Here is a 10,487-nt window from a genome sequence, read left to right as displayed (position 1 = left end):
ACGTGGACTGTATCGCTTCGTCACGTTGAGCGCGAGCAGACGTGGACTTGTATCGCTTCGTCACGTTGGGCTCTCGCGCGAGTCGCAAAAGCGATGGCCCGGAGCAGGGCGAAGCAAAAGCCGTGAGACGATTACGTTCTCGGGTGACGGACTGGAGTCGATTGGTACGTCGTGCTGTGTGCCGCACGGTATGAGCCAACCATGCGTCCTCGTCTCTCGTCGGGCCAGGCAAGTCGGCCTCGGCCAAGGGACATCCAGAAAGCGCCCTGCATCATACTAACAATCGTGAATCGTGTATCGCGTGAACCCGACCGCTCTGCGCGTGACCCCTTCTCCAAGTCCCAGCTAGAAGTGAAGGCTACATCTTGATTAACATTCTCAGCCGACACTCGAGGGGGCAGATCGTGAGCGAGCGGGGTCGGATGAGGGTGGCCTGCTCAAGCTCCGACACTTGCGCGCTGGCCATCCTGCTGAGACGTCGTCATCCTGGTCGCTGCACCGACACCGACACTGCGCTCATCTCTCGCTCCATCCCCTCCACAACGAAAGACGGGCGGGGATGCGAGGAGGTTCAGACTCGAGAGCGGGGGATAAAAGAGGGGGGCTCTGTCGCCTCGGACGAAACTTTGTGTCGTGCATGCAGCACGTCTTGATTGGGCAGGGGAAACGCTTGTGTTGAGCGTGGGAACCCCCCCCCCCCCCCCCCCCCCCCCCCCCCCCCCCCCCCCCCCCCCCCCCCCTTGCATGAGCAGCAGGCAAAAGGCTCGCTGGCTGTGCAGCCTCACTTTGCGAGGTCTCGAGTCTGTTGTGACTCTGTGGATTTTCTCGATTTGTTCACCGGACGCATCAGCCGTGGCACGGACACGACGAGCATCAGCTATAGGCGTCCGCGTGACCGAAACTCGCCCCTGCAACTGGATCTCGAGCATTTTTCCGCATGCTTGTGCTGGTGCTGCTGGATCATGATGCTGTTGTTGACCGTGATGCTGGAGATGGCGCATGCCAGACCGTTGTTTGATCGCATGGTCAGTGCGCTTACGCGCACAGCATCCCGCCGCTCTTCGCGTCGCGCGGCGCGCATGCAGAATAAGCTGTTTTGGAGGTTTGAGTTCACGCGCGCGCGCAGAGGGACGCGATGCATGGGCGGCCGCGCGGCGGGTGTAGCGCGCGTATGCTGCGTACCTGCTGCTGATCGCACGCGTGCGTGCGACTCCATCGTAACTCACTTCCTGGCTCCCTCGATTGTTCGCGTACGCCGAGACAATTCACCTTTGATGATTACTCTTTTGGCATTCAAGATTGTGATTTGAATACTTGGCGTCACTACTGGTGAAAGAGACGAACATTCACGATTCCAGGGACCAACTGTTAGTCACGAGTCACCGCGTGGTCATCCATCGCACACAAGCAGCATCTGCCCATCTGCTGCACATCCGCCAACCTCTGCTCTCGCTTCCGCTAGCGGCCACCAGCTCAAGAGTAGCAAGAACAAGAGGCTCAAGGACGTCAGCTCGGAGGAACAGAGTCATGCTGTACGCAGTCGACGAGAAGGTGCTGTGTTTTCATGGTCCCTTGATATACCAAGCCAAGGTGCGTTGCTGGGGAAGCATCTCGCTTTCACGATCTTTGCGTGCGCGCGTCTCGCGGCCCTTGCTGAAACAATGTCAACACTCCGGGGGGGGGGCCGTCGTCCAGGTGCTCAAGGCGGAGAAGTGGACAGGAGATGAGAATACGCAGGGAGCGACGGGTCCACACTTTTTCGTGCACTACGATGGCTGGAAAAAGTCGTGAGTGTGGAAGGCGTTGCTGCAGGCTCTCTCTCTCTCTCTCTCTCTCTCTCTCTCTCGAGGTGGTGGTGCGGCGCTCAAAAGACCTGCTGCTCATTCACCCGCGTAGGTGGGACGAGTGGGTGCCCGAATCGCGTCTGCTGAAGCTCAACGAGGAGAACAAGGCGAAGCAAAAAGCTTTGATCGAAGCTCGCAAATCCAAAGCTGCTGCCGCTGCTGCTGCTGCTGCTGCCAATGATGCTGGACCTAGTAGCAGCAGAGCCGCAGCAGGCGGTAGGAGGAGCGCCGGTGGTGCTGATGGAGATGGCGAGGGTGCAGCTCGGTCAAAGAAAGAGTCCAGAGGTACAAAGAGGGGCAGGGACACTGTGGAGAATGTGAGTGGAGGTCGTCAGCGTCAGTGTCAGCGTGAGCGCGACCTCGATTTGGGATGGAACTTGGCCAAGCTGGCTGATCGCTCGCGATCCATGATGGAACTCGGCCGAGCTGGCTGATCGCTCGCGATCCACGACCTGATCGCCCTCTCTCACGCATGCACTCGCAGGAGGACGAGTATGTCAAGCGACCAGAAATCAAACTCGTCATTCCGGACGCTCTCAAGCTGCAGCTGGTCGATGATTGGGAGAACATCACAAAGAAGGGTCAGGTGCGTCCACCGTCAGGCGAGCTTCTTGCGTGGAAGAGCGCGCGCTGATCGCACGTTCTGCCCCTCAGCTTGTACCCCTACCTCGCAAGCCCACAGTAGGCGATTTGCTCGACGAGTACAAGGAGTACTACATGCAGGGGCGAAAGGAAAAGGCTGGGTGAGCAAGGCGCAAGTCAGGATCGCGCATTCCCTTGTGCTGTGAGGCTGTTGAAGCCTGACGTGTGTTCTCTCGTGACGCAGGCGTCTGCCGGCAGTGGTGGATGAGGTCCTGTCGGGTCTCAAGCTCTACTTTGACAAGTCTTTGGGCAACAATTTGCTGTATCGCTTCGAGCGGGCGCAATACGTGGAGCTGAGGAAAAGACACGCTTCTACGGCGGTCAATGGCAAGGCGGCGGCGGCTGCTGCTGCTGCTGCTGCTGCCGCTGGTGCCGCCAATGAGTCTCCTGTAGAGCTGGAGCCCAGCGAGTGCTACGGCGCCGAGCATTTGCTGCGATTGTTCGGTGAGTGGTTCGGCGCTCGCGTTGTGTTTGTATTCTGATTAGAGCCCCTCGCTTGTTCGGCAGTAAACCTGCCGGGTATCATCGCGCACACGACGATGGACGCGGATTCTGTGAGCCTGCTGCGCGAGCACTTGTCCGAATTCTTGGGGTGAGTGTTGGCGGACGCGCGCGCGGGCAACCAAGACGCTCGTGCCGAGCTCTCGCACTGATTCGGATGCGGCATCACGTTTGGAGCAGCTTCATGGCAAAGAATCAAAAGCGAATCTTTGTGCAAGAGTACGATCACGCTTCTCCTGCTTATGCCCGGAGCACGCACATCTAGTCTTCGACATTCGATTGTCAGCAGCAGTGCGGCGCGAGGCCCATACGAGATGGCTCGCTTCGAATCGAATCGACCTCGCTGCCCCCTTCATCCACACCATACACACGCGGCCATTTCCCATTCAGCTACGTCTCAAAAAGACCCTTCTTTCCCCCCCCCCCCCCCCCCCCCCCCCCCCCCCCCCCCCCTCCCCGCCTTTGTCACTTATGAGGTAAAGATATCGGGGTCCGATGCGATCGGGCAATTCCCTTGCTCCACCTATTTCATGCGTCACCGCCGCCATGCAGCGTGCGGGATGTGATTAGGCGTGCCTAGCTGATGATGCTGAGGAGGCCGACCTAGCTGCTGCTGCTTCGGGAAACGATGGATCGTGCAATTAAGACGCAGCGTCGATCGATGCAGCCATCCGTGATTCAATTAAATGCGCGTGGTCACGCGGGGCTGCGATGCGCGATGCGCGATCCAGCGACTCGCGAGACACGAGCAGCCACACTCGAGTGATCAAAAGGCGAGACGAGAGATGCGCGCGCACCTCCGACGGTTCAGATTGGGTCGCGTACGGTCAAGCCGCGATGGGCGTGCTACGCTTCGCCGCAGCATGGACGATCATGATTGTGACAGTCGTGAGTGCCGTGATTTGTTTCGGACTTGGCGCAATCGCGTGTCAGACGTTCACGTTGCACGGCGACTCGTCTTGTCTGCGTGAAGCAGTCACGAGTGTGCGTGCGTGGGCGCAGCTGCTGCTTGCACAAGGCAAAGGGAGCGTACGTGCTGTTGTTTGCGGCATCCAGCCTGTCTCTGCGAACGACACGCAGCATTTGTGATTGCGACGATTACAATCAAGGGAATTCGATCTCTCCGGTCTTGCAGCTCTCCTCTACGAAGACCTGATGGATGCCTACAGAGGTTTATTTTCTCTTGGCCTTGCAATCGTGCCAAGTTCCAAGTCTTGATCCTTTTGATCCCTTCAAACGATCCCCCACACCCCGACGTGCGTGCCATCTTGCGTACTGCACTCTACGTGCCACCGTGACTGCTTTGCTGTCAAGCATCCACCAGATCGAGGGCTTCATTGACATCTCCGTCCAATTCGCCGCCTTTGCTCCTCTCTCTCTTTCTCTCTCTCTCTCTCTCTCTCTCACACACTTTCTGTGCCCCGAGGCGCAATTCTACAATGTCGACGCCTCGGACGCCGAGCAAGCGGAAAGCTGATGCCCATGGGAAAGTGGGGGGTGTGGGGTGCAAGCAGAGCGAGACGAGGGAGGTCGCGTCGGCAAAGCGCAACAGCAGCAGCACGACAGCTAATGCTGCTGCTGCTGCTGCTGCTGCTGCTGCTGCTGCTGCTACAAGTCCCAAAAAGCCCAGAGTGGAGGGCAGCGTCGGCGCGGGAAGTGGTGTGGCTTGGTCCAGAGAGGAGGATGAGTTGTGGATCAGGGATATGCTGGAGCACTACAAACCTAATTTTGGGTGAGCGAGGTTGCTAGAGATGAGGGGGTGCATGGGGGCGAGGGGGGGAGAACAATCCGCATTCGCGCGGCACTGGGGCTATGCAGTCGTCCACAGCACAAGAAGGCGAATGACCAAAACAAGGCATATATGCAGCTGACGTGTCGTGAGGCAATATCAACCTCCCCCCGAATCGCAGCGCTCTATCTAGCAAGCTGGGTGAGTCAAGCGAGAGATATCTCTATTGCTGCCCAAAGTTTTGGTAGGGAACATATCTCTCACGTCCGAAAGCAATTCTTGACAGAGGAACAGTGCGGAGCGAAGCGCGCAGACAGCAGCATGCGAACGCACTGGAAATCGCTTCGAAAGGATATCGAGGTGAGCTATAGGCATCGCGAGCGAGCCGCAGAGCAGATGGTTCCGCTTCACTCTATTCTGACGGACATTTTGCTTGTGCTTTTGTCTCCCATCATGACCCCGCACTTGTGGTCTTGATTCGACGGCAAAGGACGTGGTTAGACGTCGTCATGGTTGAACGCGCGCGCATCAATGTCGCTATATGATTCACCAAGATTACATGGTACAATCGTGAAGAATAAGTGATGCAATGCATCCCATGCGTGCCAAGAATCAAGGCAAAATAAAGTCGCTCCGCGCGGGCAGTACGTACCTGACCAACAGCAGATTCGCAGATCATCTCAGTCATCATTCGCACCCATGCACATCGTCTGCTGCATGGCTGTCTTCCAATCTGAATCAACGTTACCAGCGCGTTTCAATTGTGTTTCACTTGCTCTCGCGTATATGGGGCTCGTCGAATCTCTTTCTCATTTGCAAAACGCCCATCCATCGCACGCGAGAGATCCGTGGTATACGGCACGCGCGGAAGCTGCATATCACCATGATGTGGGTGATGTCCTGCATATAGCATCTGTGATCTGCATGTCTACAGCGACGAACCGTGATCGAATGACTATGCAGCGACAGACCGTAAAGCACGCCGAGTGCTACGTACCCACGATCGACTGAGAAGTGGACGCTGCGCTGCGCTGCGCTGCTGCATTGCGATTGCGGCAATCTACTCTCCAACTTGCTGGATGAGACAGACACTTGCGCATGCTCGATCGACGTTTCGTCACGTCACATTCGACATTCGTAATTCGTTCGTTGTCACAAAGCAATGTGATCTCATAGTAATTAAGTTGTGAGTGTCAGACAGCATATATGGCCCGCGTACGCGCAAAAACGGCCAAAGAACGCGCCCGCGCAGCAAGATTCAAACAACACGCGAAAGGCATGTTGATTGCTCCATTCGTGATTGACTCGACGAGATGTTCCAGGCGCAGATTTGTGGGATGAACGGAAGATGAGCTTATTATCGTGTATCTCCCCCCCTTTCGAGCGTGTGCATAGCAGTTCCTGCGGTCGAGGTTGCGCGTGCTGCTCGATGGCCAAGAACTTCTTTATGGGAGACTGCTCGCTTGCCGACGTTTGGGGCAGAGAAAAAGAAATGCTGCACGCACGCATGAATGCGTTTCCCATCCAAGTGCATGTCGACCCGTACCTCGCCCGTCACTCCAGCCGTCATCTTGATTCACCATTCCCTCTCGCAATCCTCCACTCTCCCAGTGACTGTCGAGTGCAGTCGTGACTCGTGGCTCGTGACTCGTCGAAGGAGCTGGAATATTCATACTTACTTTGCTCGCCTTCGCAAAGCATCCCCTAGCTGGCCATTCCATCTGCATTCAAGGGCTTCACAATGTCCACCCATGCATCCACGCCAACCTCTTCCTCTCGCAAACGTGCAGCCTCGTCCATCTGCAAGCAGGAACAACAACAAGAAGAAGAAGAAGCAAACAAAGACGTGCGAGACAAAGCTTCGACCTCCATCTGCGTGCCAGCCACGCCGACCAAGTGCAAGTCGCGCACAGCAGCAGCAGCAGCAGCATGCAGCCTCCAGCAGCAGCCTCGTCCCAAAAAGGCAAAGGGCGAGATGGCGGCCGCGGCGGCGGGAGGGGGCAAAGGGGGAGCGCAAAGCGTGCCTTGGACAAGGCAAGAAGATGAGGTTTGGGTCAAGGCGATCATGAATCAGTTCAAACCCGACTGGAGGTGAGGCTGCGTGGGCCCCCGCACCGCTGAATCTTGCTTCCCCAATTCCCATCGCTGCCCCCCCCCCATCTTGTCGTCCGTCATCATGACACGCGCACCGCGTCGATCGACTTGGCCTCGTCGTCGTCATGCGTGATCGCCAACAAATATGCGCATGCACACCACGCGCATGCACGTGCACGACGTCGTCCTGAGCCAAACGTACTCGCGACTAACACGCTCCTCGTTGCCGTTTTACATTTTGCGATTCGCAGCGCATTGGCTACCGAGATTGGTGAGCACGGGGCAGTCTGTGTTGGCTAAAGAGACCCGAGCAAGAGTCTTGGCTGTTCCCTCCAGATCTCTCCTGACCACTTTATGCGGCTTTTCGCTCATGCGCGAATCCCTCCACCTGGGGAACATCCCCCGCCCGTCCACTTGGCATTCAGAGCAAGCTTCAGGCCACGCGCGAACGAAGGCCAGCTTGAGGACGCACTGGAAAGCCCTTCGAAAAGAGATCGAGGTGAGCGCCCCGAGAGAGGGGGGGATCAGGCCACGCGAGGAAGGCCTTTCACTCGTCGAATCACAACTCATGCTCGCGCTTTGACCCGCCCGCTCCCCAAGGAAATTCCTGCAAGACGCCATGGCGCCTGAAATGTTTGCGATGGGATGATACAAAGATGGCCCATACACGATGGAAAGGAGGGCTGCACTCTCACTCCGAGAATTCTACTTGGCGACTTTGTCGATGTGCAAGTACAACAGTCATGCCAACCTTCTCTCGCATCTTGCCCAAACATTCCGCTCCTCCCAATGCGAGAACTTCGCCCCCTCGCCATTGTCAGATAATCACCCTTCAAGACGAGAGGTTCTCCGATCCCCATTCATGTCGCTCCACGCTCTGCAGCCATGCCCAACCGAATCGCAAACGCAAACGCGAAACGATGATGCCCGCGCTTGGCGATGGAGTTCGCAAGTGGTATACGAACCTTCAATACCGAAGAAGAGCGGCGTGATACATATCAAAGTCGCAGCAGCAAGGCAGGGCAGGCTGTTTGTCGGACGGTGAGCAGGAAAAAGGTATCACTACAGGCTGACGGGAGAGTGGTCGTTGCGTCGGCAAAGAGGATCTGGCTCAATCGATGATCGATGAGCTTCTAGCGTCCGACTCGGCGCACTACGTTGTAAGGCCATACAGCCAGATAGCAAGCGTCGTACTTTCGACGCACGAGAGGGGCTCGATTCGTGTCAGAGTAATGGAGCGCAAAACCATCCGTCGACGTCGGTCGCAGCAGCAGCAGCTCACCTTTTCCAACATGACCGGTCCCACATCTGCGCCGTCGGCTACGATCCTTGTCAATCCCAGAGCTAGCCAAAGCGAGGCGATACCTCCTCCAAGCAGCGTGGCGTCCCTCCTCCTCTTGCCATTGATGCGCGCATCCATCTTTCTCGCCAGAGCTCGCGCTCCTCTTTCGTCTTTGCGCGCTGCTGGATCCAGCAGCGCATCTGACGCAGCAGCAGCAGCTTTCGAGTCACGGCCGGGTCTCCAATAGCGCAGGGTCGGTCTCCATGTCGAGTAGATGCGACGTGCGCCACCTATGCTGTGAATCAGCATGGCTCCTAACAGGGCCGCATACGAGCAACAATTGAGCAAGGGCCATGTTTGGAACCCCCTGGCTACGAAAGAATGATCCAGCACTTCGGATATCCCTTTTCGTGCGGGCATCAGACGAGTGGTGAGGGAATGAAGCGCGAGGAGGGGTAGGAGGATGATAGCGCTGGTGGTATGCGATGAGGGTGCCTTGAATCGCTGGGTGACGGGAGAGGTGGTCGAAGCGGTGGATCTCAATAGCCGCCTGGACAGCGAAGAGCTGATGTGCGCTCCGAGCATTGCCCAGACCAGCACAGGCTCAGACCATGCGCCCTGATAATACACTCTTCCCAGAAGCTGACGCAGAAGCAGAGCCGAGCGAAAGAGTGTCAGCAGGGGGCGCTCGATAACAAGGGAAAGAGGATGCGCATGCATATGGCAAAAGGGTGTATGCGCACAGCGCGATGAGAAATTCGCCCCGCCGCATCTTGTTTCGGCGGAGGGCAAGACCGAACCCTGCATGGGATCTCTCCCCTACCAGCCTCGATCTTTGCAGCTCGGATTTCCCTCCGACTCACCATCGTCTTGCCTGCCCATTCTTGCGCAGAGTTGGGTGGCGCTATGGCAGCGACGACGGGTGCGCTGATGTGTACGATCACAAACACGCCGAATGCGGAAGCGGACAAGTGAGAGATGCGTCTCAGCCAGACGTTCGTTCGGCGTGCAGAGACGAGCCATGTGCTCGGCTTTTGCTGCGCTCCTCGAGCTTCATCTGGCTGCTGCTGCGGCGGATGCGAGGAAGGGGGCGGCGATGAAGCACCCGGTATCTTACCTGCTTCCCTGCTCATCCTGATCTCTGATCCGATGCGATGGTGTGATGATGATGAGGATGCACCGTGTTGCCGTGCGCCACACTGCGAACGCTCTCCCTGTAAGCTTGCCTGTCAAGATGAATCTCCCACACAGAAGAAAAAGGCTCGCTGCACGGATGCGGATGCGATGCTTGGATGAGCAGCGACGGCCCCTCCCCTTCTCCGTCCTTTGACTCGTGACTGCACTGCAATGATCGTCTCGTCTCGGTGTCTTGTCTGACTTGACTCGTCCGAATGGAGGCACGCACGCACGGATGCGCAATCGCAATCGCAATGTGAATCTCGCTCGACTTGGGGAGCTTGAGCGTGTGGTGCAAGCGTGAACCAAACCGTCATGACAGCTCCATCCACTCACACTTTGACTCACACTCACAACTCACGACTCACGACTGTTGTAGCAGCAGCAGCGGGACGTCGTGAGTCGAAAGCGGCCTTGTTTGTACGCGTGCATGCGTGCGTGCGTGCGTGCGTGCTTCAGCTAAAGAGCGGCGCGCGATTTGAATCAAACTTCGCACCTTTACTTCACGATTGTATGGCCCACGCACGTGATCTGACGAGCGAGGCGGTGAGGTGAAAAGTGGAGGGTTACGAGATTCGGCTCACTCCCCTTCTTCCAGTCCACTCAGACTCTCTCCCCCTCTCTCCCACACACACACACACACACACACACACACACACACACACACACACGCTCACACTCTACTACACACGCACAAGACCACTCGCTGCGCACATCCTCACTTTCATTCACCTCGCCTCGCGTTTAGGCCCACCGCTCACTGTGCCCGACCCTCGTCGCGCTATCCACAATGGCAGCGCACGCCCTGCGAAACGGCGGTGTTCGAGCGCGCGCTATCCTGAGCGCTCCCAGCAACTCCCCCTTCTCAACACCCTCGCTGGCTGCACCACGACAGAGCACATCTCTCAGCGCATCAAGCAGCGCCGCTCGTGCCGCGCGCTCCTTGAATGGACAGCATGCCGCTGGGATGCACATACACACTTCTGCGCAGAGATTCAGGTCCGACGATCCCGGCGGCAAACCAAACGACGGATCGCACCGCACCATCTACGAGTGAGCATAGCGATGCCATGCGATGCCATGCGATGCGATGCGTAGCTTACGCACGCACGCACGGCTTTCGAGTCCCCTCGAATGCGGTCTGCCGCTGATCCTATCCTCTCCTCTCCTCTCCTCTCCTCTCCTCTCCTCTCCCCTCCTCTCCCCTCCTCTCCCCTCC

General features: G+C 57.5%; 4 protein-coding genes across 4 annotated transcripts; 3 read left to right on the top strand and 1 right to left on the bottom strand.

The window, feature by feature from the left end:
• Positions 1 to 1,225: 1,225 nt before the first annotated feature.
• IE81DRAFT_327059 (NuA4 histone acetyltransferase complex, Eaf3/MRG15 subunit) lies at positions 1,226 to 3,409 on the top strand. The gene is made up of 8 exons (XM_025514996.1): positions 1,226 to 1,590; positions 1,696 to 1,787; positions 1,897 to 2,161; positions 2,329 to 2,430; positions 2,499 to 2,587; positions 2,671 to 2,930; positions 2,994 to 3,078; positions 3,168 to 3,409. The coding sequence occupies exons 1-8, from the start codon at positions 1,528 to 1,530 to the stop codon at positions 3,250 to 3,252; spliced, it is 1,041 nt and encodes a 346-aa protein (XP_025366040.1). The 5' UTR covers positions 1,226 to 1,527; the 3' UTR covers positions 3,253 to 3,409.
• A 1,017-nt stretch (positions 3,410 to 4,426) lies between these two features.
• On the top strand, positions 4,427 to 5,297 carry IE81DRAFT_332731 (hypothetical protein; the record flags this gene model as incomplete). Its single annotated transcript, XM_025515338.1, has 4 exons — positions 4,427 to 4,719; positions 4,806 to 4,917; positions 4,990 to 5,076; positions 5,271 to 5,297. 4 exons carry the CDS (start codon positions 4,427 to 4,429, stop codon positions 5,295 to 5,297), a joined length of 519 nt encoding a protein of 172 aa, XP_025366039.1.
• A 954-nt stretch (positions 5,298 to 6,251) lies between these two features.
• IE81DRAFT_354327 (hypothetical protein) lies at positions 6,252 to 6,811 on the top strand (the record flags this gene model as incomplete). The annotated part of the gene is made up of 1 exon (XM_025516659.1): positions 6,252 to 6,811. A coding segment is annotated over one exon (534 nt), but the record flags the coding sequence as incomplete, so codon positions are not given.
• A 1,088-nt stretch (positions 6,812 to 7,899) lies between these two features.
• IE81DRAFT_68985 (hypothetical protein) lies at positions 7,900 to 9,364 on the bottom strand. Its single transcript, XM_025517545.1, has 3 exons — positions 8,956 to 9,364; positions 8,093 to 8,734; positions 7,900 to 8,003 (listed from the first exon to the last, which is right to left on the bottom strand). Exons 1-3 carry the CDS (start codon positions 9,223 to 9,225, stop codon positions 7,944 to 7,946), a joined length of 972 nt encoding a protein of 323 aa, XP_025366037.1. The 5' UTR covers positions 9,226 to 9,364; the 3' UTR covers positions 7,900 to 7,943.
• Positions 9,365 to 10,487: the final 1,123 nt, after the last annotated feature.

This window comes from Ceraceosorus guamensis, assembly GCF_003144195.1.
Source record: "Ceraceosorus guamensis strain MCA 4658 unplaced genomic scaffold IE81scaffold_172, whole genome shotgun sequence".
Classification (NCBI taxonomy): domain Eukaryota; kingdom Fungi; phylum Basidiomycota; class Exobasidiomycetes; order Ceraceosorales; family Ceraceosoraceae; genus Ceraceosorus; species Ceraceosorus guamensis.
The sequence above is the reverse complement of the archived record's forward strand: the minus strand, read 5'-3'. Positions and strand labels throughout refer to the sequence as shown.

Bases quoted from the DNA above. Each gene is read 5' to 3' on its own strand.
- IE81DRAFT_327059 (XM_025514996.1), top strand. From the start codon at position 1,528: ATGCTGTACGCAGTCGACGAGAAGGTGCTGTGTTTTCATGGTCCCTTG. The intron at 2,162-2,328 runs GTGAGTGGAGGT...ATGCACTCGCAG, and splicing joins GCAGGGACACTGTGGAGAAT to GAGGACGAGTATGTCAAGCG. The intron at 3,079-3,167 runs GTGAGTGTTGGC...CGTTTGGAGCAG, and splicing joins CACTTGTCCGAATTCTTGGG to CTTCATGGCAAAGAATCAAA.
- IE81DRAFT_68985 (XM_025517545.1), bottom strand. From the start codon at position 9,225: ATGAGCAGGGAAGCAGGTAAGATACCGGGTGCTTCATCGCCGCCCCCT. The intron at 8,735-8,955 runs GTGAGTCGGAGG...CTTCTGCGTCAG, and splicing joins AATGGGCAGGCAAGACGATG to CTTCTGGGAAGAGTGTATTA. The intron at 8,004-8,092 runs GTGAGCTGCTGC...GTGCGTCGAAAG, and splicing joins GACCGGTCATGTTGGAAAAG to TACGACGCTTGCTATCTGGC.